This window comes from Fundulus heteroclitus, chromosome 2 (genome assembly GCF_011125445.2).
Source record: "Fundulus heteroclitus isolate FHET01 chromosome 2, MU-UCD_Fhet_4.1, whole genome shotgun sequence".
Taxonomy (NCBI): Eukaryota; Metazoa; Chordata; class Actinopteri; order Cyprinodontiformes; family Fundulidae; genus Fundulus; species Fundulus heteroclitus.
The window spans coordinates 7,466,790-7,494,156 of record NC_046362.1 but is presented as its reverse complement, the minus strand read 5'-3'; the positions used below and the strand labels follow the sequence as shown (position 1 = coordinate 7,494,156).

The 27,367-nt window shown below is 42.0% G+C and overlaps 1 protein-coding gene and 1 long non-coding RNA gene across 2 annotated transcripts; one reads left to right on the top strand and one right to left on the bottom strand.

Moving 5' to 3' along the window:
- Positions 1-6,553: 6,553 nt before the first annotated feature.
- Positions 6,554-8,029, bottom strand: c2h11orf96 (chromosome 2 C11orf96 homolog). Its single transcript, XM_012862418.3, has one exon. The coding sequence runs from the start codon at positions 7,684-7,686 to the stop codon at positions 7,312-7,314; it is 375 nt and encodes a 124-aa protein (XP_012717872.1). The 5' UTR covers positions 7,687-8,029; the 3' UTR covers positions 6,554-7,311.
- Positions 8,030-17,235: 9,206 nt separating this feature from the next.
- Positions 17,236-18,158, top strand: LOC118565042. Its single transcript, XR_004932137.1, has 2 exons — positions 17,236-17,431; positions 17,499-18,158. It is a non-coding gene; the product is annotated as an uncharacterized LOC118565042 (long non-coding RNA).
- Positions 18,159-27,367: the final 9,209 nt, after the last annotated feature.

Genomic DNA, 27,367 nt, shown 5'->3' with positions numbered 1-27,367 from the left:
AAGTTGAAGTGTTTTTCCTGTTGAAGCAATTGCGTGTTCCTGACTTTCAACCATCTGGGTGTTCGTTTGAGTTGAAGTTGAAAGATCTGTTGTTAATTTTATCTGCCTTTTCTACCAGTGGTACTGTTGGCTAAACAAACCCACAGCATTGTGCTAACAGCACTGTGCTTACCAGTGTATGCAGTGTTCTCAGACTTGCAAACCTCACTTTGACTTCTCCAGACATGCTTTTTGTTACTGTGACCAAACGGCTCAATCTTAGTCTCCACCTGATCATCAAACTTTTTTTCCACAAGGTGGGAGGCTACACATTTTAGTTGAGCTTGAAGTTGTGTCTTCTGAAACAGGCTCTTATGGGGGACAGCGTTCTTACCGCGTAGGTTCTGCTTTCTTGATTGCCAACTAATGTTTAAGCAGGAAATAAACTGTGCCAGTTCTGGTAAAAAAACAAAAAAACTCTTTGAATATCCATCCAGAATTATGTCAGATGCTTTTTAATGGCTATAGAAACCAGGAGGTCAAAGGTGGCAATTTGTTTATGTATATTTGAGGCATATTTATAAATCTGACCTGTGTGAAATGGAGAAAATTCACAGTAAATTCAAACGAAACATTTTACATAATCTTTCAAACCTTTGGGTCAAGGAAACATGAAGCAAGCGGAAATTAGTGCCAGAACCTTCATTAAACATAATAATCCCTTTAACATTTTATTTTAGACTGTTCTCTGTCTTTGCTTTAAAAATAGAAAACACATTTATAATCATGGCAATGAGACCCAAATAGCACTCTTTCTTGGATCATCATTTATTTACTGTGCTGGAACAAGTGAAACAGTGAGAAAGAGAGCTTGGTATCCTCACAGTTTTGCAGTGTATTGCCTAAAATGGCAGAGAAGCAAATCCCCACTTATTTATTAATAGCAAGGCAGCGATGTTGAGGTCTGGGAATGTCCAGGGGCTCTTAGTGACTCTTCAGCAAGATGGATATTACAGTTTCTAACAGAAAATGAGCAGATATTTCTCTGAAGTTTTACACACGTTCTGTCATTGTGTTTGTGTTAGAATAGCAAAGAGCTTGCAGAACTACTGTTTGCAAATAATGTCCCCGCAGCTGTCTTTGTTAAAATCTTGGAAACCAAGAAACTGCAATGAATAAAATCCAAAGGAAACGACTCAGTTTTTCGGCCATTGTTTTTAGTGTGTTTAGGCATCCCCAACTCCCCTGAGGTGGATACACAAACCAGTGAAGCAAAGAAAAAGAGAACTCTCGACACTTGCTTTGCATTTTTGTTCACTTTAACTGCACCACCAGGGGGAGATGAACAGTTTAATTATGAAGTCTGTCAACAGATGAGTCAAAAGACATGCTGGTTGTTACACATGTAGCTGCAGTCCGCCTGCTTAGAGGAAGAGCAAATATTTGCTGCACATCTATACCTTCAGGTATTTAAAGTTCCAATTAATAGTAACCCCTTATCAGAATATTTTACCCATGTCAAATGTGCTGAATTTAATTGAACTGAATAGAACTTGTACATATATAGTACATTTTGGACTGAAGTCCTTGGAGCAAAAAGTGTGTAAAAGTACCAAGCTTTAAAAGTCTGGTTAGATTAGAACTAATAAAACAGATCCAATCTCACACACAGAAAAAAAGTAGTTTAATATTTTATCGAATTATAGTAGCTCATGTATCCATGTAGTGATACTTTTGAAAAAGATCTAAACTAAATGGCTGTCTGTTTTCTCATTCATTCCAGGAAAATGTCTATTTTATATCTAAACTTGTTCCTTAGGAAATACTAAAAAGTCAATGAATAGAAAAAAAAAACAGTATTAAAGAACTACACGGTCAAGTCTGTGACTTAAAATCCCAAATGCACTGCAGCAGTTGTATTTGCTCAATGTGACTATTGGCAAATATACAGTGGCAGTGACATTCATTGACAGTCCTGGAAAAGATCTATCAAAAGCCAAAAATAACATGTTTTAAATAAAGTTGCAAAATCTCCTGGTCAAAGTTGAAAAAACTTTAACTTTTAATCTGAGTACATTTATTTAGTGAGGGTGAAAATCCTACCTTAATAAATAGTCATTTAAAATGAAATAACAGGCAGTGAAATTGCTACTTTTTCTGCTGTCGACACTGACCATTCCTCTTTCTCTCTCAACCAGTCCTCTGTCCTTAGCTCCAACCCAAGGTATTCTCCTGGATTTAGGTTTGGAGAATCTAATGGTCACACACAAAGTGTGATTTTGCATCTGGCAAACATGTAAAATCCCATATTTTGCACGTATTTGCAGAGTTGATGACGCCATGAAGTCTGTGTTTAAGTTTCATAAGACACTTGGAGAAGAAACAGACCCACAGCATCACACAGCCTCCATCTTACTTAAAAGTGAGCATCAGATGGTTTTGCTTATGTTTTGTTTTCAAACTGATACTAATCTGTAACCTTTATTTGCACCCCCCCCCCCCCCACCACACACACACACATGACTTGTCATGTCATTGATTAAATAAAAACAACATTTTTTTCTGGACTTGTTTTCTTGTCAAATGAAGTGTTCACTCATTAAAAATTGGATTGTTCTAACCTTTCTGAGTTGGGATGCTACAATCATATATAGGTGAATTTGTTATTTTACTTTTTATATATCTTTACATGGGGTGCCATTAAATTCTGGCTTTAAACAGTATATTATTATTATTATTATTATCTTTTGCTAGGCCCTGATGTCTTTTTCCTTTTTATCTCATTGCTTTGCTTTTCTTTTGACTTTTATTCTTATGGAATCTCTTCTAAATAAAATAAAAAATTAAATTCAACTTTATTGTCATTGCACATGCCACAGGTACAAGCCAATGCAATGGAGACCACTTCCAAACAAAAGTACTTCAGCAGTCATAATATGTAGATATTTACAGGGAAATATATACACGTATTCACAAATGTGATTGTAGAATAGATTTTTCTGCAAATATGTACAGGCATTGACTTAAATTTAGTCAGTAACTATTGTATAAGCAGTAGTGCAAAATGGTGAAATTCAGTACAATAGAATTTGGAATATGAATATAAATATACAGTAATGTAGCCACAAACAGTCGGGGGATGTAAATCTACTCAACATTATTATTTAAATTTTTTTTTGCTTGAATTTCCACCAGAGAATTATCCAGAACCCAGCATCTGCCATAAATGTCAACAGATTCATGAAAAATGCAACTACGATAAGAAAAAAAAACAACACAACCTCATCTCAAACAGGTTGCTTAGCGTAATGTTCCCCAGGCGGTGGGTAGAATCACAGAGCAGATGCTTTCCTACGCGTTTGGAGACGACTCTCGTTCCAGAGAAAACACAGCGCCAGATATTAGTCATGCAGACGGTTCTGTATGAGGACAACACTTGAGTACCCCGACAAATATGTAAATAAGGCCTTAAAAACGTCATCGAACTGCGCTAGTCATCGTTCACTGCCATGTTTGAACCCTTTCTGATCTCAGCCAGCTAAAAATAAACCCATGAAACCAGCCCTCTGCCTTCTGTTTGTAGTAAAAACAGGACACATGACTGGCTTGTTTTGGAGATCTTTTCCACTTGTTTTTGAGGACATTTTGTTATAATATTGCCTCTGGGGTGACGTCAAACGCATATAAACACAACTGAACAAAATCTGGAAATATTATGCATTAATGCGACAGTGGAAGCTCTTACAGTACTGACCTGAGTGTTTGCAAACAATCAAAGGAATGATGCAAAAATAAAATAAAAATACGTATTTAAAAAAAGTACTCCATCTTTTGACTGTCTGATGCAGCTTTAACATTTTTTTCACGTGTCGTCCGCTTTCTGTGGCCGTGCCTTTTAAAGGGATTTGTATTGCCTGCTCCATCCAGTGAGTTCTCCATTTTATTCTGTGACCGTTGCTTTCTCTACAAGAAAATACACGAGTAACATTTTGGACTCCTGAGAAAAGCCCTATTTAACCAAGAGTCTACACTAGCAGGCCCCCTGAAGCATTGTCTCTGTCAACGTTTTGGTGCTGAGCTGCGTTTAGATGGGAGCTCACATACTTTACTCGTCACCACAAGGACAAAGAAAAAGCGTTACTAGGAGCAGGAGAGGAGCAGCTCTGTGGGAAACCCATTTTGCGGCAGACGTCATGGTGTTGTGGAAGAGTTCGCTGCTGAAAACCTGACATTACTGAATGTGCGTCACCAGTCAAGCAGCACATACAGGGTCGAGTACTGAGCGACCACAGCGGGGTCAGCGAGCAGCCTTTCATAACAAAGACGCTGACTGTGAATGGACAGATAGCGCCACAGTTCCGATACGTTCACCTGTCAGTCGTTCATGAGCAGGACTGTCATGTTATTGGGACCTCACAGTAATTCATTTTAACCACTCTTCTTCACTATGGTGGATTGATTAATTATAACAAAACACTTGCAGAAGTTTAAACATAGTTAACATTTTTTTTTCTTCCCAGTGTCCTGTCTAGCAATGTGGCAATAAGAATTGATATCTTAGTGCCAAACAGAGCTCGACAGATTTTGCTTTCACAAGTGGAGCAAACAGCTTTCGCCATAATGCTCCGCTTGATTTGTGCGTGTAAATAGCTTTATTGTGATTCCTGCAGGGAGAATTTCAAATTATATGGACACTACAATGGGAAAGTAGGAGAGTAAAAGAAAAACAAGAAGAGAAAAAAAAAGAAAGAGAAGAGGTGAAAGAAAGAAGAGATAAAAGGGAGAGAATGATAAAACGTCGTCTGTCTGCTCCATCACCTGGAAAGAGACACAAAAAGAACAGCACAACCAACAGACATAAAGCAACAGATACAATCGAGTAAAACCTTGATACCATTGCTAAATCATATGTATTATTATTTAAGCTGACATGTGTAATGTGATACCTGAAAAAAGAAAGTGAAAGAAAATAAATAAATTAATTAAAATTTTTCTAAACCACACTTGATCATAGTTATACACGCAGACTCAAAGATATGATGTGTGGTTTAATGTTGCTTGGAACAATGCACCTCGACAACACAGTTTTCCAAGCCATCAACAAGCCTCTGGCCTGATTCTGCCGGGATGTTTGACTAGTTTTCACGGCAGAATCGCTGGTGGATCCTTTAAAGTGGCCAAGTGACTTGCTTGCTGCCACAGACCTGCTTCAGTCTGGTTGAGATCAGCTTTTGGTGCGTGTTGGAGACAGTTGTCCTGTCAGAGCACTCGTCTGTGTCGTTTGACCCAAACTGTCGTCCTCAGATAATAAAGAAACTGGCAAGAAGGACGTCGACAGAGAGGGAGCAGGCAGAGAAAAAAAAAAGCCCATTGCGGCGAACTTGTTTATGCACGGCTGATTTTTTTGCAGCTGCCCAAATGGAAAAGCTAAATTCCTTCAGGAAAGAAAAAAAAAAGTTTTGTGAAAAGACGACACAAAGAGCGAGCTATTTAACCATAATGCCAAAAACTAAGTTTGGAGGAATCCAGATCGGGCCCCGCAAACCTAAAAACAGTGTCAGAGCAGTCGTGTTGGTGGTAGTATCATGCTGTCGGGGTGTTTCATTACAGCGGTGCTGGTGGAGGAGGAAGGACCAATTGTCACGATCCCCAGGTGTTTGACTAATTATTCATTTCAGGCTTCAGGGATCATTCAACCTTCCGTTTTTCACTTTTTTGTGTTGTTTATTAGTTTGTATTTTCAGTTTTTTCCTTTGTGTTTCTTGTCATTGTTAATCTGTTCATTATGGATTTAGTTAGTTCATTCTGTTAGTTCCTCGTTCCCCTGTATGCCTGTTTTCTACTTTAGTTCAGTTAGTGGTGAGTTTATTTCTTTTTTTTTGTAATTCTTGTCAGGTTCCATTTACCTCCTTGTCTTCTGCCATTTCACTGCACTTCCTCATCACCACCATCAGCTCATCACCTTCATGTTATTCACTTGTAGCTCATTTTGCTAATTACTTTCTCCTGTCCCTCCTCTCTGTGGCTTCCTGCCCCATAATAAACTGCTGGTTTACTCTCTCCTCTGCTGTGGGACCCTTATCCTGATCCTTACCCTTGTCATCGCCAGCCCTGCCTGTCAATGTCGTTGTTTTCATTCGTCTGTTAACTTCATTATTCGTCTACTCATGCGGCTCCCAAGCTCTTGTCTGCACCTTGGCCCAACACACAACAATTAAATCATGACAGTAATGAGGAAGGGGGACAACCACCCGTTTCCTGAATTTCACCTCAGACCTAGAGTAGGTTGGATGAAAGTGGGACACCACTGGACTATTTGGCAGGATGATGACCCCAGAGCTTATTTTGTGATAAAGAAAGCATACTAACATTAAGTTTTTGGAATGGACACAACCTCATCTACTGAAAATTGGTGAACTGTCCTCACTACTGTGGATAATCGGCATTTTCTCCAGTTGCCATTATGGCCTTAATGGGTTTGATTTTAGTATTATTTTTTCACAGCTCTCAAAGTGAAACTGAAAGGAATCGGAAAATGACTCAAAGTCTTTGAAAATATTTATTGCAGTACATAAACAAATATATATATACACATATACATACAAAGTAGTAGATTCACAAAATATAAAGGTTATCCTTTGTATGAAAGTCAAAGTGACTAAAGGTCATAGAGAACTTTATATCTAGGATTTTATTTGATTATGCAAAACAATTTAAAGTAAATAAATTAATTTTTAAAAGTAGAAAGGTAAAATTCTCAGAAACAGAAGCAACAGCGCTTACTCCACTGACCGTGAAGCTGGAAAAACTAAAACTAAAAACCCTTGAGGCTCTGGAGACGAGCCTCATGATGGTCCGCTTCAGCTTCAGGCACACTCAGGTAACTTTTGCTGCATGACGTTTTGCTTTGTCAGTGTGTTTACAGACAACTCGGTCACAATATTAACATTTTTAAACCACCCTTTCCATCCTCTACAGCTTCAAAATGGAAAAAATAGCCTTCATCTGTCACATTTCTCTCAAACAACTACAGTAGAAAAGGAATACATCTGAAGACGTTGTGCTCAACGTGGCGTTATCTGCTACCTCTAACACATGATTTCTGTACAGCAGTTAAACCAGCCTGTGGCGGAGGTCTTCACAGACATGTGCGATGTGCGTCTTCGAGCAGCGTGCTGACACGTTAGAGAACTAAATGCAGACTTTGCATGGCAGCGGTAGCTTAAACGTAAAGGCAGGACTGCAGGCAGGCCCGTTTGGTTCAGTTATTCGGCCTCCGTCTGAAGTCCCATGAAGGAATATTGGAGCCAGAAGACAGGCGCGCAGAAGCCCTCACTGGGTGGAGTCGGAGTCGCTGGAGTCCAGGCTGGCCTGTGTGGGCGTAGGGGTGCGATTGGTGGCGGCGGGGCAGTAGAGGGTCTGCGTGCTCCTCCGCAGGTTCTCCAGGGACTGCAGAAAGGAGCGACGGGCCCTCTCTTCTTCCAGGGGGGAAGAGCCTTCTTCTTCCACCTCTGCGATCTCAGCAAAGGTGACCGGCTGGGTTTTGAAGCGGGCCTCCCGGGGTCGGCGGGAGCGACTCTTGCCCTTCGCCGGGCTCTGGGGGACGGGCAGGTTCTGGGGGAACTCCTCCATAGCCCCGGCCATCAGGTGGGCTGAGAGGGCGTGGAAGCCAGAGGTCTCCGCTGGCATCTGACGCACGGTAGCCATGCTGGAACAGGGAGCCGAGCGAGAGGAAAGTCTGTTCAAAAGAAAATGTTGTAGAGTCAGAGGAAGAGTTGGCTCGTCCCTGCAGATGCAATCTTGTCTTTGCTCTTTTGGGAGCCTTGTCCCGGGAGGAGAAGAAGAAGAAATCTGAAAACCCAAGGCAAACAACGTGGGCAAAGCCCTCCAAGGCTTGACAGAATGAAGAAAATCAGTCGTGAAGGGAGAAAAAAGTCAAATTTCAAGCAGTTCTTGCCAGTGTCTACTCTTCCCCTGTCAGTGCGTTTCAGCTCTGGAGCTGGCCGTCTCTCGTTTGTATGCGTCAGCGTCGGTTTGCTGGAGCGAATGCCACAAACAGCTTCAGCTTTCTCCTTTATACCAGCTGACAACCCACTCCGCCTCTCTCTCCCCACAGCATGTGTTTGCCAGGGCCCTCCTACTTCCCCCTCCTCTCAGTCAAGGATCCGGCCTCTCCTATAGGAAACCCCTCAAAATAAACACATGTGCCTCTGTAGGATTTAAAGGATATGATGCAGCAAAGGGCACAGAATCCAAGAACAGCAGATAGAAATATCAAGGAGAAAAGTGGACTGAGGAAAAAGTTTTAACAAATAGGCTGCAAGAAGCTGAGAAGTCATATTCAATTTTAACCTTTTAAATTTAGGTATCTCTCTTTGTGGTGGCCCTTAGTCTACTTCTGAATAGTAATGCATGACTTATATGAGATCTCATTTAATGTGTTTTATAGCTTCTAACAGTTTTACATCCAGTATTACCCTATATGTGTCAAAATCACACCAGTCAATCCAAGGCATTATTTTCTCCAATTAGTGTCCAATCTTAAGAAAAATAAAATATTTTGCTAAATTGCACACACAGGGAGGAAAGAGAGGAATATTTTCTGTAAATTAACACTTTAATTCAATTATTACATTGCAACTAACCACCTAATCCCATCCATCCATCCATTTTCCAATACGTCTAACCCTCTGGGGTCATGAGGGGTGCTGGTGCCTATCTCCAGCTGTTAATGGGCGAGAGGCGGGGTACACCCTGGACAGGTCGCCAGTCTATCACCTAATCCCAATTAACAAGAAATAAACACAAAGAATAAAAGAGGAATCTAACCTCTCAACCTAAATTCTAAATGGCTGCAGAAGGAGCGTTCAGGTTGATTTAACTTCAGATTTGACTTCAACAAAAGGGAATATTCTGACTTCTCAAAATATTGGCCCCAACTTTACAAAGTTTGAAAAGCAATTCAGGAATTTAGCAGAAGAAAGCCTTCCAGGTGGGAAAGGTTGTGATACCAGACAGCAGCCTTACCCAAAGGACAGGACGGAGTCTCTTCTGTCGGATGCTTGCATGGCACTTCCTCTCTTCGGTATTCAGAACTAGAATTGGATTGAATTTCTTGCTGAAAGATTGAAGACAATTATAATGGAAAAAAAACAAAAACAAATTTTGATCTAAGCTTGGTTGATCCAATTGGGGACAACTTCCTGGTCAGTCAGTCACGGTCCGTTTTTGTCTCTCTTCCATTCCAACTCCTCTTCATCACTGACTCAGTTTTTAAAAAGAGGATGTTAAAGCATGCCTAAATAAGAATGCCACTCTCTGGACAAGGGGAAAATACTACTTTAAAAATCATTACTTTCATTGTGTATTGACATATATTTAACGAAATGTGTTAAATAATTTTATTATAACTGCTTGAAAGAATCAGTTTGGAGATTTTCAAGAGCGTCGTCTGTGGAGTTAAAAGGTGATCTTAACCTTGGCCTGAAGTCTTTCTCAACAGTCCAGACCAGAAAAATGAAGGGTTTCTAAACGCCTGCAGCATTAAAAAAAAAAAAAAAAAGCATTCAAGGTGTATGAATGTCTTTCATTGGCGCTGTATAAAAAAGAAAAGCGAAGAGGTTTACAAAATAGGTTGTGAGACTCAAATGTCTCAGCAAATGATTCACTTTTGAAACATTTCAGGACATTGTCCTTGTTGCTGGTGCTCGTCTATTTCTTTCAGCAAACATGACTTTGCCAAGTGCTTGTACGAGTTCTCATCAGTGTTGGACAGATTCCAGCTACAAGCATGTCAGTGTAGGCGTCTGCTTTATTTTCCAAAATGAATTTGGTTGAGTTAGGTCAATTAATCGCACCGGAGCTAAAAGAAGGTCCTGGTGCTTTTCCCATGAGAGACACAGGACTTGTAGCTGGGCTCGCTGTGTTAATACTGTAAATATGTGAGCATGGCTGTGGTAGAGCAAAATACTGGAAGTAAAAACAGACCCTGTGTTGATACAACGTCAGCCTCTTGTCTTACCACACAGGCAGCTACGCCTGCAAACCAGCACTCAAAGGCCAGGGACCAGAGGGCAAGATGACAGACATGGGTTCTATGTAGAGAACTGGAAAACTGGAAATCTTTTACAAGACCTAGAATGTGCAACAGTAAGGTGTAGTTGCAGCAGTTCTCATTCTAAAATGTATTGCATTTTTAAATAAAAAAATACTGGTTCTCCACAGGTGGGTGCAGACAGACCAGTCAGTAACTTTTCTCGTTTTGCAGCCATGTCTGCAGAATGTGGCTTTGCATTAATGTCAGATGAAGTCCCAAGGGCTTTAAATGTTCCTCTCAAATTTGACCATATTTATTATCTGCTCATATTAATATTACAACATCTGGTTTAGCAAAAGCACCGACAAAACCCAGTATCTTCACTGGTCATGACCTTTGGACTTACTGCTGATGTAAGTTTAGTATCTCTCAACTCTTTGTGAAGAGACCAGCAATAAAACCCTTCTTGCTGATCAGCTTTTTTTTTTGTTTCCTCTCGTATTCTCACGATTTGTCTATAGTGATGAGCTCCACGTTTTTGAGGCTGATGGCCTCCTATCCATCACCATAATGTTTTGCTCCTTCCACAGGTTCTCTATCAGATTCAAGTCTGGACTCTCCAAAAATATTTTCACTCCCACGACAGGAATACACTTCCAGTCACAAGAAAAATGTTGATTAAATTAAAGATTACTTTTAAGCTAGATCTGCCACGGGTATAAATAATTCTGTGCATGACTGTACCTGGTCAAAAAATATGCAAATGTTCAGAGTTGAATGCAAGTTTAATTCCTTATTGTGGTTTTATTTAGCTATGAGAAAATCATGAATTTACAAGAGCTTTGCAAAAATATTCACATCCCTTATACCTGAAGGGCATGGTTTTACAAATAAGGGTAAGGGTTAGGGAAAACGCAGCATCCGTTTGTATTCAGCCTCTGCTTCAGCCACAGCTGCAAGTCTTTTTGGAGTATGTCTCTACCAGCTTTGTGCAACACGAGCCAGAGCTTTTGGGTGGCACTACGTTTCACTGAGCGGTATGTAGCAAAGAGGCATGAATGAAATCGCTGGCCACTGTTTTGCATTTTTTTTGGTTGTAAAAATGGACATGCTTGTTGGTGAGACACAAACGATAACGCATCACAGTCACATGGGATCGGCCTCACCGAGCTTGTAGTGAAAGTCAGAGGAGATAAATAGAAACGGAGAAGCCATAGACTCATCAGCAGTGCCAGCAACGCTCTAACAGGTCACGTCATGCTGTTACTGTAATGACTATATTTATCAGCGTCAGCGCTGACGGTGGGGAAGTCAGAGGCAACGTGGACCGGCTGGATCAGGTCACGCCGCGGCTGAAAGATCGTTTTTCTTCCACCTGTGACACAGGTCAGATGTTTGATCAGAATAACTCTGTTTTGACTCCTTTTCTCAATCTTGATTCAAAATGTCAAACCACTTTCATTTTAATTTGAATGCGGGAAAAAGGATGACAGAATTGAGTCGCATAAAAGAGGGAGCGTATAATGTAATGACATGTTTCATATGTGTGACGTCTGTGCAATTTTAATCACAAAGGTGTCTTCTATCTATCTATCTATCTATCTATCTATCTATCTATCTATCTATCTATCTATCTATCTATCTATCTATCTATCTATCTATCTATCTATCATTACTGGAATCAGTGTCAGCAAGGCAACAGGAAACACACTCAAAGCCCTCAGACACAAAGCTGGTGACATGTTCATAATGCTTCAAACCGTCGGCCCCCCTGAAGTGAGAAGGTTTTTTTCAAAGCATGACCTCATGGGATTTCCTTCTCCATGCTCTTAGTGATTTCAGGAAAGATGTTATATGTTTAAATGATTCCCCCACGATTTCATCACGCATTCCTTTATTGGTGCCTCAGTGGAGTTCAGGAGGCAACCAGGTCATCCGGTTTCCCGTCTCTCACACGCTGACGTGCCAACGCAAACATACCCTCATGCAGGGTGGGCGCAAGTTGTCAAAAGGAACGCTGAAATGCCCTCTTGGTTTGTTTTGAGTGGATTTAGGGTCAGTAAAGACAAGGTTGGCTGTTGCCAGTCAGGTGACACAGCATGACTAGACCTCATGGTGTGTGTGTACTTGTACTTGAAGCTGACCGAGAACATTTTTGGCTCATTTTACTAGTGAAGTGAGGACCTTATTTTTACTCCTCACTTTCTTCCGGGGTAGGAGTTAGGTTTAGGACTAAGGTGTCAATTAGGTTTAGGTTAGGGTTAGGGCATAATAAGGCTTGAAAGTCAATGGAAGCCAAGGCATGGTCCTCACTTTGTATCTTAAACAAGGATGTGTGCGTGCGTGCATGCGTGTGTGTGTGTGTGTGTGTGTGTGTGTGTGTGTGTGTGTGTGTGTTGGAGGGAGGCCTACTTGTTTGAGGATGGTATCAGTTTGAATGCTGTGCAAAGTATTCGTATATGATGAGTTTTTACATATTCTGTTATTTTACAACCAAAAACGTCAATGTCATCTAATGGGATTTTAGACAAAGCAAGTGTTGTGCAGCAGAAGGGAAAAGGAACCTTTGTTTTCTTTTTTTCTTAAATAAATTTTTAAAAGTGTAGCATGCATTGTTCTGAAAATGCCTTAAAAGACTGGGTATCTAGCTAAACTGACAGGCCGGGGACAGACAATATTACTCAGAGGAGCCATCAAGAAGCCCATGATAACTCTGAAGGAGTTGCAGATATCCACTAACCTGACAACAGCCAGCTGCATGTATCGCTCCGCCTAGCTCCACTCACATACATCTGGGACACCGCCATAGGCATTGCCTTTACTGAAGGCTGGGTCTTATCAAAACTCCTTGCATATGATTGGATAAGCCACTTGCCTGTCATCTTTATCGACGTGCTATTTCAACCACTCACACCGAAGCTAACCCGTGACGCTGATGAGACCGACGCCGGCTCTAGTGCAGGGTTTCCCGCAGCGCTATCTTGGCGAGGCGGCCGCGGAAAACGTGTCGTCCACCCCCCCGCTCCGCGAGTCGGTCCGCCTCGCATAAGCAAATTCCTGCGGGAAACACTGTAGTGGCAGGCGTTTTATTGACAGTGAGCTGACAGGAAGAGGGGGGAAGACAGGCGGCAAAGCGCCGCGGGTCGGAGTCGATCCCGGGCCGACCGCGTTGAGGACTAATAGGCCTCCCAATATGGTTAGCGCTAACCGCTAACCGCTCCGGGGCGGGTCCGCGTACGCGCCCCGGAAAACAAAACTTGCCAAATCCGGTCGGGAGAAGGGCGAAAACATGGTTTCCACCAACAAAAGCCTTCAGAGCCGTTCTCTGATGTTCTTTTAATGAAACAATATCAGATAGATTGGACAACACGGAAGAAATAGCAGCATCAATGCTAACGCTTGCTTCCTCGATGCGAGCCGCCATTGTTGTTGGAATCTCACGGTGGCTACCGTGGCTTCTCCACTACTTCACATCCATGAAACACCCGCCCTGCGTCCTGATTGGCCAGACCAAAAATTTGGTTGGGGAAATCACTTTGAATGAGCCGTGTCCCAGATGTATGTGAGTGGAGCTAGGCGGAGCGATACATGCAGCTGGCTGTTGTCAGGTTAGATATCCACAGCTCATGTGAGAGAATCTGGCTCCATGATAACTTATTGATTGTGCACTCCACACCTCTGGACTTTATGGAAGAATGGCAAAAAGAAAGTCATTGTTGAAAGAAAGCCGCAAGGAACCTTGTTGCAGTTTTCCACAATCCATGTAGGGGACAACGCAAACATAAGGAAGAAGGTGCTCTGGTCAAATGAGATCAAAATCAAACGTTTTGGCCAAAACAGCACGCAATTCCTACTTTGAAACATAGGAAAGACAGAAATATGCTGAATTCCTTTCCTTACCAGGGCCAGAAAACCCAGTTGGAGTTCATGAAAAGATAGAGAGAAACAATTACAGGATAGTCCTGGAAGAAGACCTGTTAGAGGGGACAAAAGACTTGAGACCAGGAAAGAGGTTCATGTTAAAGGGACCACCCTAAAAACGTGGAAAACTAAAGATGTATGAATGCTTTCACAAGCCACTCTAGCCCTTTATGAATGCTCAATTTTGGGTCACATGCTTAGTGTGCATGTTTATGAAATGCTAGATGGAAAACAGGAAACACAATAGACCCCTTGCATCTGACGTCACAGTCACGTGATCGGGGGTGCGCGCCTCCATCTTGGTGGGCAGGCTAGCCTGACAGCCCGTCTACTACATGACAAAACGGGTGATTTAGAGCGTACTTTTAGTTAGTTTATTTTTGGAATCTAAACAATGCCTACGACTTGTTGTGCTCCCGGTTGCACACAGAGGCATTCCAAATCGTTGGATGTACGTTTCTGTCGTTTACCGAAGGAGAAAGGACGAAGAAAGAAATGGATATTTTCAATGAAAAGAGCGCAGGCAGACACTCCCAATGGACTGGGGGGAGGGGGGGGGGGCGCGCGCATCATACTACGAGAGAATTTGCAGTCTACACTTCATCTCCGGTAAATACAACTTAATTCTGCTCTATTCATTGTTCTACTTAAATAGCGGCGGAGGGGAGGTAGCGATCCCTACACGGCCCGGAGAAGCCGCTGTTGCTGCCGTAGCCGCCGCTGTCTGGAGCAGAAGCCTGCTCCAGACAGCGGCGCTACACGGGCCGCTTCTCCGGCCCGTGTAGCGCCGCTGTCTGCTGCTTCAGACAGCGGCGGCTACGGCGGCTGCTATAGCGATCGCTACACGGGCCGGAGAGCCGCCGCTGTCTGAAGCAGCAGACAGCGGCGGCTCTCCGGCCCGTGTAACGATCGCCACCTCCCCTCCGCCCGTTCACGGGGGCTAGTATGTCTGTGTTTACGCTGCAATGTCGCCGACACCCCCACCCATTTTAACAAGACAAAAACACCAAAACAATCCGTAGTGAGTGATTTTTTTTTAACCTACCGGGCGGGTCTTCCTCTCTGCTTTGTGCTGTTGCACAAACATGTCTGAACATCCATCCATCCATTTTCTGACCCGCTTAATCCCTCATGGCGTCGCGGGCGTTGCTGGAGCCTTTTTCCTGATATAAAATAATTGCAGCCGTCCAGTGGTTTCAGGGGCTTTCGTGCTCTCTTGTCCGTACTGGCCTGCGTGTTTATAAAGCAGCTGTGTCGCGGTACGAAACCATTGGCCAGCATTTCACAGACTCGCTCCGTCCCTTCAGGCTTTTGCTGTGTGGATCTGGCAATCTGATACCATCAACCATCAACTTACTCTTAGAAACGATCTTGTGATACGTTATCTAAAGAAGAAAAATACCTGGAGAACTCGTCATTTTGTCAAATGGCGTGCCAACCAATATGGCCGCCACGCAAGGGATTCTGGGTAACGGAGTCACGTGGTTGCAAGGGGTCTATTGTACAGTGTTGGACAGCCTTACGGACCAGATGACCACATGTCCTGTGGGGTCACTTGTTTTCACAGAGACAAGGCTGCATGCGCAGTAAACACGAGGACGTGGTTTGGCAAAAACAACCCGGACATTTCTGCCCTTTACGCAGCTTTCTGTCTGCTCTATTGCGTTCACTCTGAAATACCTGAAAATGATTAAATCAAAAACACATTCCAGTCCAGGTCAACATACGAGGCAAAAGTCTTGAGTCATCCATTATTTCTGCACTACGTTTTGCTTCCAGGTAGAGAGACTGTCTTGCAAACGTGTAATTCGTCTGCAGACTTTCTTGGATAAGGTAGGGAAGTCTGCAGAGGGAACAGGGGTTCAAAGCTGTATTTTGGAGAGCATTGGTTATATAAGGCTTATATGCAGCTGCTCGACCAGAGAAACGTCCCGTTAATTCTCTATTCTTGAGCTAACCTGAAGGCCAGATGAAGTGTGGAGGTCAGGAGCTTTGTACGTAGCGAAAGTTGTTAACCTCTGGAGACTATTTGCCTCATAATTGCTAACCTTGCTCTGTGATTTTATGGTGAGTTCAAGACCGATTTGCTGTTGTTCTCAGTCCCTTTTACTGGGTTATAATACCATTGATAGTTGAAAGTGAAATAAATACTTAATAAGACGGGAATTTCATAACAGGACTTGTAGCAGAAATGGCATCCTGTCAGGGTACCACCATGGACCTCATGAAATCCTGAGGACGACCCACTCTTTCACAGATGTTTGTAGAAGCTGCCTGGATGTCTACATGCTGGAGTTTATACACCTGTGGCTGTTAAAGGGGGATGAACAACCGAATGCAAGGATTCAATGTAAGGTCTACACATAACAGACAACTTAACAAAGTCAAGTTTGGAATTAATACAGGTACTCATAAGTATAAAAGAAACAGAAAAGGCCTTAAGACAATAATAGAAGACCTCTTTAGAAAAATAAAACCTGGTTGTGTTATCATGGAAAAAATAATACATAGTTTATATATTAAAACATGAAAATACTCTTGCATATTCCTTTTTAAGTTTCTCCGACATAACCAGCCATTGAGGTATAGACCGGAGAAAAAGAGAAACAAACAGAATATGTAGGGTAAAATATAAATATAGTTCATTCACAGCAATTTATCAGTGTAAATGACACTACTTAGGGCAACTATTCATCTCTTGTCACCAAAGTAACACCGGTAGCAGGATTAAACTGGCTCCTGCCTCTCTGCTGGGTCCTGTATCCAGCAGTAGCTGACATTTTGAGGGGAATACGCCCAGCAGGGAGCAAGAGGCAGCTGAGACATAATCCTCTCCAGTCCTCCCTACTGGTACCGACCCAAACAGAAACACATGCTAAGGGGAAAAATTATAAGATTTAAAATATTAAACTCTTGGTCGTGGCATTTTAAAAACAGGTCTTGAAAGATATTATTAAACCTTTTAAGCTTGCTCTTATTTTACTATAATAAATGACATATGTGATAAAATGGTGACTTTTAAAGAGTCAAACAATATCAAAATGGATTAAATTTGACTGCGCTGTATCCCAGTAAGGATCAAATGGAGTGCATACAACTGAATTTGAATCGGTCTACTTTATATCATAAAACTATATATTTGATTGTCTCACTAAGTCGATCCACAGAGCCGTCTCGTTCCACTGGTGTTATGGTCTGGTTTTCATTTGGATCATTTGCATTAATGATTGCGCTTCTGTGCCATTATTGTTAGAATGGTTTTTGTTCATTCCTTTGCTCTTGTTCATTCTACTCTACATTTAGATTTTTCTGTTAGATCCGTTCCAGTGTTCCTTCCTCTATGCCCCTGTTAAATATTCTCCTTCTCTCTCAGCTCTCTGCCCTCACTGTCCCCAGCTCATTCCTCCCTGATGCAGCCCATCAAGGCTTATCAGGAGGAGCTTAAGAGGAGCGGGTTCCCATGAGGCAGATGCCCGATTGATTCTACTCAGAGTGGTAATCAGACATCCTATCTTTGTTCGTGACCTTCCTATGTCCCTTTCACTTGTGTTCTCCCTTGCAGACATCCTTGTCTCCTGTCCCTGGTTCCGTTCAGGACCTCAGTCCACTGAATCATAGTCTTCTGACTGGTTGGTAGTTTTCTTTTGTGGGTCCCCTGGACCTGCTGCCAGAACTCCCCCAGGACCGCACACATGCCTGTTCTTCCTCCAGTGCTCTGCAGCCATCACCACCTCAGCCTGCAAACAAAGGAGCTATACAAACATATACCACTGGCCAAAGTTTTCCAACCTTAGTCCTTTTGGATGTACTCACCTAACTCACCAAATAGTAGGAATCGGTTTTCTCTTCTTCATCACTGTCATTGGTTACCAAACTTTTCAGCTCTCTGTTAACACTTACCTCTCTTCCTCGTTTCCTTCCTGCATCCATTTCCAGAACCCCCGAAGAAACATTCACTTGGCTGTTTGTATCAATAAACCATCTTCCTTCCTCAGTTGTCCACGGTTGTTGCCTGTACAAGGGTCTTAGTTAATGCCAACATGACAAACGAAGATGTTTGTCTTATAAAGTTGTTTGAGATGATATTGCCGATTGGTAGTCTATAAATTAACTGGCAAACTTGTCTCAATGATGGTATATGTAAGTCACGGCCTTCCATTATGCCAATGATGTATATCCCATGGTTATTTGATCGCAGTATATTTGCATTACTCTATGCATGTCTGGCTACAGAGAAAAAGTGAACAGAAACTCAAAGTGATAGTTCATTATTTTTAAGTCAGCGGCTCTTTCAAGAGTGGCCAAAAGCGAAGTGGGCCTCTATAATCTCAAAACAACTAAAATCTCACAAACACCACAGCGGTTAATGTAAAAGCTATTGGGTGCTTATTTACAAGCCAAGACCCCGGCGTCGTCAGCCGCAGAAAAACCTGTTATGATTCTGCCCTGTCTTCCCTGTGGTCCCTCTACATCTGTTGTTTCTTGGGTTAGCCGGCTAGTTTCCGCTTTCTGCTCCACTAATTGCAGGAGCAGCTGCACCTGTTGGGCCTCATTACCTGCATTCATTCCACCTGCGACACTGACGATATGTACCTGCCTCTCACAGCCAGTCTGCCAGATTGTTGTAAGCCTTGTGGTGAGATAGATGTCCAGCGTTCCTGCCCTGCAAAGTTTATTCTCATGTTCTCGTTTTTTTTTCTGGATTTCCTTGTCTCGCCCTGCACCCGTCGGACTCCTCATTGGCTCCTGTTTTCCGCACCGAAGTGCTGTTCATCTATTTAATAAACCTTTTAAAACGCAACTTCATATCCAGCTTGTATATCTGTTTTGTTTTTGATTTTCTGAGCTTAACAATATAGTATGCTTAATCAAAATGTTTACTGGGCAGAAAGAGGAACTAGGAAACATGGAGCCACCACTCAGCAGGACCGTCCCAGACAACCCCTTGTGCCAGCCACAGTGACGACCTTTGGCTGCCCAACAATTAGCCACTCTGTTTACAGACATTACTAATAAAGGAGCAGAAATGGAAAAACACACAAAAGGTCAAATATTCAGCAAATGGGTCATGCCATGGTATTGTTCTACGATTTGGTTTACTTGTATAAAAAAAAAAACTAAATGTAACCCTAATAATAATAACATGCAACCTTTTTGTTAAGACTGCATGTATGAGGAAAATGGTGAAAAGGGAAGAAAGATAATTGAGTGGAAACCAATGAACCGAGTCTATAGGGTCAAAAGGTGAGGAACACGCTGCAGGACACATTCCCAGACTGGCAAATCGCCTTGTGGCCTTTGTTACGGGACGCTAATGCTTCCACGGCAACCGAAATGTCAGCCACCAGAAAGTAGGAGAATTAAAGGTGCTAAGTCACAGTATGTCCTCTTTCCTCGTCAACAACCAATGTGCACATCTACTGTACAAGTCCATAAAAAGGCATGTGCACAAAGAAACCAAACAAAAATAACATGTCTACCATTTGACAAAAAAAAAAGAAGAAAATAAAATAAAAAGCCCTGAACCAGGGATAAGCAATTCATTTTGATCAAAAAGCAATATGAGTAACAATGACTACTACAGTCATGGAAAAAAATATTATTCAATTTCTTGTTAATTTTAATGTTCGGCACCACTAAAGGCACATTTATTTGAGCAAATTTAATAACAGCAAAAATTGCTCATAAGGGTTCATCCTAAGAGCTGACATCTCGCCGTTTTCTTGATATTAACCAAAATAACTTAAATTCTTACATTAATAGCATTGCACTGCCAAAAACAGTGCTTTTAGGGCTTCCATGTTTTCTTTTGTGTTTGTTTTAGTCACATGATACACACAGGAGTTAGTACTTGAATGATTTTTCAAGGCTGCACTTAAGGCCGAATTATTCGTTGAACTACAATATTCCAAAAGTATATTTGATATTAGACTCTCAATATGGTTATTAGCAGCTGCTGGCAATGTTGTTATTGCGACTGAATATGAAAATACGACACTCCATACTGACAACTGAGCAACTAGTGCACCATAGTTTTTAAATACTCATTTGTGTTTTATAAAAAAAGGTTTTGGCTAATGTTCTACAGTATATATGATAAACATTTTGGACAGTAAGAGAATTTCAATCTGCTTCAATCTGCTTGTAACGACTAAAAATGTCTCTGCAGTTGATATTTTTTACGAGGAGATGTAACTTCATCGCATAGTTGAAATTTGCAAAGCTAAACTATCTGGAAAGTCTAATATTTATCCCATCTGAAATGGACTGACGTACTCAGAAATACCAAGGTTACAGGATGGAATATCCAAACAGGGAAACTTTAGCCACTTCTTTTGAAAAGTAATAAAGCTCAGTGGGGGAACAAATTTAAACATAGGTTGTCATGTTTTGCCACATATTCTCAAGCGAACTTTGGTCTGGATTTAGACTGGGTCAATTTAACACATGCACACAATCTTCTCTTGTCGCTCTGGCTGTTTATGATTGTTGTGATAAACCTCAACCCCGGTCTCAAGTGTTCTACATCTCCGGAGATTCTTCTGCCAATTAATGAACCTATATTTAGCATTGTCTGCGTACTGATTAACTCTGAGTAGCTTCCCTGTCCCAGGAGCAAAAAAAGCATCCCCACAGCATCATGCTGCAATCACCATGTTCAAGGAGAGGATTACTTGTTGCAATTTTACTAATTTCTAACAGTAAAGATGGCAAAAAAGGTGACGGTCCCGTCATTTTTGGTGCTGCAGTTATGACACTGAGGCGCAAGTCCATGACATGACCCGTAGTGTCCCACTCCTCCTGTCATGGATGCTTGTAACCTGCACACTCAAACCTTTAAATGCTCTTCCACCAGGTGCACATTTAATAGAAGTGCGTAGGCTTTAGCGTGAGTATCTGGACAGGGCAAGGGTTTCTGACTTCTTTTGTCTGGCTACTCCTTGGTAAATGGCAGATCTTTGCATGATTAGTAGCTGCCCATTCAACAGGTGGGCTGCATGGGGGCCGAGGATCTCTGCCCCGTCTCTGGGAGTTACCATCCGCCTTTTGACTGTTTTGCTGACGACTGTGCTCCTTACTGGGCCTGTCAGTTTAGGAGGATGGCCGTCTTGGTAGGTTTGCAGTTGTGCCGCACTGTTTCCATTGAATAATTACTCACGGGATGTTCCAAGATTCGGACATTGTTTCAAAACCTAAACCTGTTCAAGACTTCTCCACAACTTTATTCCTGACCTGTCTGCAGTTAATTTATCTTCATGGTCTTTTTTCTCTATTGTTCTCTGATAAATCTTTAAAGCATTCACAGAACAGTTGGTTTTATAGTCAGATACATTTTTTATTTTTAGGTTTATATTTTGGGGGTGCCAGAGTAAAGAGTATTTTTTGGGGAAAATAAAGTCTATCATATTGACCTAAATTGTTCAAGTCCTTCTTTCTCATAAAATGTAGCTTAATAAGTTCTGAGTGAGAAAGGTTAGCAGATAGCAGGGAGAGTAAAACAAATAGAAATCATTCGACATTTTTTCTAACCCCCTTCTTATCGTCTGACTTAGTAAGACAACATGGGGAGAACACAGTTATTTATAGATGAGACTTGGAGAGTGGGAAGTGCTCCCATCGGGAACACTCTATCTATTTATGCTGCATTGCCGAAAGAGCAACAGCACTGAAGTCATGTCTTATATCTCAAAGCTAAATGCATGCATTGATTTGTCATTTTATTTTGTTTGCAATTTAAGAGGAACAAACAGTGATATGTTTCTGAGGTTATACGTACACAAGTCCATTCTACACACTTTAAATTTCAGAAAGTATAATAAAGCAGCATAGGTTAAATGCAGGATGAATAATTTGAATTGTAGATGGCGCCTTTCCATGCTGAGTTTGGGTGCATCGGTTCAGCTTCCTCCAACATCCAAAAACACGCACAGTGGTTGATTAAGCGGCTATAAATTCTTCTAAGACTGTGCCATGGGTTTCCCAACTCTCGCATTTTGAAAGTTGGACATATACAACAGCCTCCCTGCAACCCAAGAACTACAGTATGAAGGTATAGAAGATGACTGGATGGATGGATGGATGGATGGATGGATGGATGGATGGATGGATGAATGGATGGATGAATGGCACTTTGAGTTGCATGATCTCGTGCAAACTGGCAGATAGAACTGTATCATCTAGATTTAATAAAAGGAGAAAGGTCTTTAAAGAGAAACCTTTTTGCATCAGGTCCAACCTTTCAAACACTACAAACAGAATGAACTTGACTGTTTGTTGTTGCGTGTCTGGAGGGATCTCAACAAAAACTAGCTGTTTTGTTCTTAATCTGGTTAGAAGAGGTTGGAAAACGGATTTGCATCTAATTTCTTTGGCCACAATCTACAGTTAGTGGATCCATTGCTAATCAAACTGCACACCATGAAAGCTTAATTAGAATTAAAAAATAGTACAGCATATAGATCAGAATTAAATAATTGATGGGGGTGTGGGGGTTGGGTATTCCCAAGGGTTCATCCAACACCCGTCCAATCTCTAAGGACTCCTGTCATTTTTCCATCTTTAGCCTTTGATAAATTTGCAGTTGCCCCTCCATGATTCTGCTTTGTGCATCAAGCGGTCCAAGGGAGCCCATCTCCAAGTCCCTAGCCTGTTTCTTAGGATGCATGATGGTGATGGCCTGCTTCAGCCTTCAAAAGCCATTCCTGTTTCTGAAGAACCCCAGAAGGTTCTGCCTCTCCCCTACGGTCCAGTGCTTGTCTCCAAGACATTTTTTCCATCAGGTAACATCTCTCCCTGCTGTTGTTCCTATTCTTTGATATTCTGTCAGGATCTATGGGGACAGTGAGAGTTCATTCAAGAGGCTAGATATGTTCCTGGTGTGCAAAAGCAGTGCAAACACTGATAGTACAAAGTTCATTTAATTAAATTGTGCACCTTAAATGTTGACATGCTAGCATCATGCAGGTAGTCTTTGTCAATTCTGGTGGCTCGCACCAGAACTGACAACCAGTAGCAACCTGTAAGTGGTGCGCTGCTGTTTTAAGGACATGGAGGCCCATTCTCCTAGGAGTATTACAAGTCAGATGCAAATCAACCCGTCCGCCACTGTCCTGGCTCGTTATGTCAAAAAAAAAACAATTTAAGATGATTTGAGATCTGTGACATGGTGCAACCTGCCAGAAGAAGATTGGCATCGTAGTCATGTAGGGATGGACGTGATCACTAACAATAGTCAGGTAGACTGTGATGTTTAAACACCAAACTTAGGGACAGAAAATGACATGAAAAAATCTCCCATAAAATAAAATTCCTACAAGCTGCCTAAACTGCTGATAGAAGCCAGGATGGATTCACGATTAATTTTGTTTACTACTTTGTGCAGGTCCTCACATAGAATAAGATTTTAAATCGTTCAAATTATAGGTTGGAACTTAACAAAATATGTAAAATGTCAAGAGTGTTGCTGCTTTTGCAAGGCGCTGTACTTCCAGCTCTGCATAACAAGGTGTCAGGACCTGGAACAAGTTAAAAGCAACAGGAAATAAGAGTTATTTGCTACTTTCTGGACATCGCAAAGCATGCAGACAACAATAAGACAATAACATAATTAGTCTTTACATTAGCTTTATTTTTCATGATCAACAGATAAAAATATACCAGTTACTTTTGAACATTTGTAGTTTATGAAAACTAATCTTTCCCCAAACAGAAGAAATTGTACAACAGCACAATAACACGTAAACAGATAAAAATGATACAACACGCCTCACAAGTGTGCTCAGATGTGCAGTGAGAGCAATGGACGTAAACAAAAGAATGAAATAACAACCGCTGTTTTTCTCTGCGATTCGCTGCAGTTGTTATTTGTGTGATTCTTAGGTGGCCCTGGAACAATCAGTGCTCAGGGCAGATTTCCCGGTCATCTTGTCTGGAACATCCAGGCACCGAAATTAAATCCGATGTTCAGCTCCAGTGAATTTAATGGGCAGTGGTGTGAAGTTCCTTTTATTTTGTACACAATGTTCCAATCGACACACTTTAGATCCATGAACCAATGCGCTCTGCACAGTGTAGCACATTTAAACCGTGTACTGCCACAACAGAAGGATTGCCCGTTACACGGTTTCCTGCGATCAATACAAGCCCGCCCTCGTTGCCTCGGTCCTCATACAAAGACTCATTCCTAATTTGTGAATACTACTACTCTGGCATTACTATTGTTTTTTCCCATCTCTTTCCACCTCTCCTCTTCTATAAATAAAATTAGCATCATAATGCAAGTATAACTATTACAGTATGCCGTGCGGATCAATATGTGGTGTTTAATGTGCTGTTTGGGGCAAATATTACTTATCCCCACCACGCGGGCATATGTCCCAGCACTTTCCTCGGCCTCACCTGACAATGTGGTGCAAGCCATTCTTCATTCAATGAAGGCGGTGAACTGAGCAATGCTGCACTGTCCTGCTATTTCTGTAAGAGCAAATCTGAATACAGGAAACAGTTTCCCGGCATACCATGCGTGACAATCTTGACTCAAACCGTAAATCTAAATTTACCTGCACTCTTAACTTTACATGAGGAGATGAAGAGATTCTGTCTGTCATCTAAGACCTCATTAGCTCTGCTGAGTGGTGCCACCTGTCACACCACACTCTGTAAAGGGTCATAGGTCATATGGTGGTTTGAATAATTATCAACATTTTTAAACTTGGTAATGCTAGAAAAACACAAACCTTAACATGTTTTAAATTTAGATTGTTTTTATTTAACAAAGTGGACTGTCCCCTCTGGGTTGGGCGTCAGTCTCCGCCTCTAGAGGAGGAGTTTAAGTTTCTTGGTGTCTCGTTCACGAGTGACGGCAGGATGGAGCGAGGGATGGGCAGACGGGTAGGGGCTGCATCCGCAGGGATCCCGGATACAGAATGACAGAGCAGACTGTACTTCTTGATGAAGCCTAGGTCCTTCGGGGTTTGCAGCAAGATGCTGCTATAAATCTGTTGTGGAGAGTATGATCTCCTCTGCCATCACCTGCTGACAGGGGGGGACAAACGGGTCAATTGTCCCAGGCCCAGGACAGAGGGGGGGGGGGGGGGGGGGGGCAAAACTGAGACTCTGACCATTAAAATACAGGCAGAAGTCATTTTTCAGAAAATATTTGTGAAAAAAAAAACTAAATATATATATATATATATATATACATATATATATATAATATATATATAATATATATATATATATATATATATATATAGATATATATATATATATATATATATATATATATATGTGTGTGTAATATGTTTTCTTTAAATAAGGGGCCATTAGAACTCCCCCCACCCCAACATAAAATGGTTTGACCATTAGGACAACAGCTGGCTGCAACTTTTAAAGTTCGTTCCGCTGCAGACTAAGAATCACAGGAGAACAGAAAAGAAAAGAGAAAAAGAGAAGAGGACACCAAAGGTTTGAGGGATTTTATGCGTAAATATTTTTTTAAATATAGGAACGGAATTGCAGAGGAATGATGCCCATCCAGAACCAGGTAAGAAGCAATGCGTGTATCGGTGTGGTTTTAAAGTATAGCGTTCGCTAGCTAGTGTAAGGGGAAAAAACACCTTTTCTTTTACAGAAATACTTGAGCTTAGTGCCAAAAGAGCAGAAAGCAAAGATAGGGCAGAGGTCCAAGTACAGTCTGAAAGATAGAGCGGAGCAGGAGAGCCAGCTGAGGCGGGGAGCTGGGGAGGTGGGGGGGGGCAAAAAGACTGTGTTGTCCAGGGCCCTATGATAGCAGCATCAGAGCCAGTGACCTAACAAAGCTCAACAAGCTACTTTTGCAAAGCATTGCATGTAGAAAACGTGACACTGTAAAAAAAAGGTGCAATAGAAGTGTACTTGGCTTAGTGCTTTAAGACATTAAAACAGGGGTGTCAAACATACGGCCCGCCGAACAATTTAGTCCGGCCCGGTGGCTAAATGCATTATCATTATTAAACAAAAACAAAATTTGTAACATTTTTTTTACCAGTGTCCTGTCTGGCAATAAGAGTTGTTGTCTTAATGTCAAAAATAGCTCATCAGATTTGTCTTTCACAAATGGAGGAGTTCTGCTTTTGCCATAGTGCTCCGCTTGATTTATGAATGTGAATAGTTTAATTATGATTCATGCGGGGAATATCTCAAATGATATGGAGAATACAATGGGAAAGTAGGAGAGGAAAGGAAGAACAAGAAGAAAAAAAGAAAAAGTGAAAGAAAGAGGAGATAAAAGGAAGAGAATGATAAAACAATTATTGAAAAAAAACAAACATGTACTTCGTTTAATAGGGTGTTTTCACTGACGTCACTGGCCGACTTCCGGTCCGCCATATTGGGTGGCACACTTCCTTATCTCTAGTTGTCTTACACGTATTATCGTATCGCGAATGGATAAGTACGCCAGCACGCTAGAGCGACCAGATAAGGACGTATATCTGAGGAAATGTTCCGTGATCGACCATATGGACCCGTATGCCCTCCACGGTGCCTTGTTTAGCCGTAATCCAGATGCATTACCTGGTGTTCGGTGAAAACCCTCTGCACACTCTTGAGGAAATGAGAGCTTACAAGGATCTAGAGGCTCACAACCAGTTCACATCTGGTTATGTACATCAAGGAAATCGCCATCATACGTGGACGGGTGAGTTTTAATAAGATGGTAAAAATGTAAACAATCCGACGCAAATGTGTCGCATGCTTCTGCGGTGGCTGGCGGCCGGCGGCGGGCGGTGCGCGAAGGCGCACCGCCCGCCGCAGGGCGGACGGGCTCTGGGCCGATCGACGCCGCTCGCGGCTTTAATTATTTAAGCAGAACAATGACCAGTGCAAAATTAAGTTGTATTTACCGTATTGGCGCCGGTAGGAGCTGCAGATCATAAAGCCAGCAAACAGTGGGAACACAGCAACTCGTTCAAAGGTAAGCTGCGATCAGACGGGCTCTGGCCCATGCTAGTTTAGTAGCTGCTAACCGTCAGTGCTAACAACCACTCGCGCATGTAATGTACTTTTAACTTGCTGCTATGTGTTTCAAACGTTTAGAACACACTCTCATTGACATCGGGATACTGTGGAAAGTTATGTTCGGTCTTACAGCCGCGATCCAAGCGAGCCGACGATCTCTTTATCTCTGTAACTCGTTCAAAGGTAAGGGGCGCTCAGACGGGTTAGCACATGCTAACCGTTAGCGCTAACAACCACTCGCGCATGTAATGTACTTTTAACTAGCTGCTATGTGTTTCAAACGTTTGGAACACACTCTCATTGACATCGGGATACTGTGGAAAGTTATGATCGGTCGGCTTACAGCCGCGATCCAAGCGAGCCGACTCTTTGTTATCGCTAACAGTTGTTCTCCGTGGTTGCGCCTCCAGGCAGGAAAGCGGTGGAAAATTA

Bases quoted from the DNA above. Each gene is read 5' to 3' on its own strand.
- c2h11orf96 (XM_012862418.3), bottom strand. From the start codon at position 7,686: ATGGCTACCGTGCGTCAGATGCCAGCGGAGACCTCTGGCTTCCACGCC.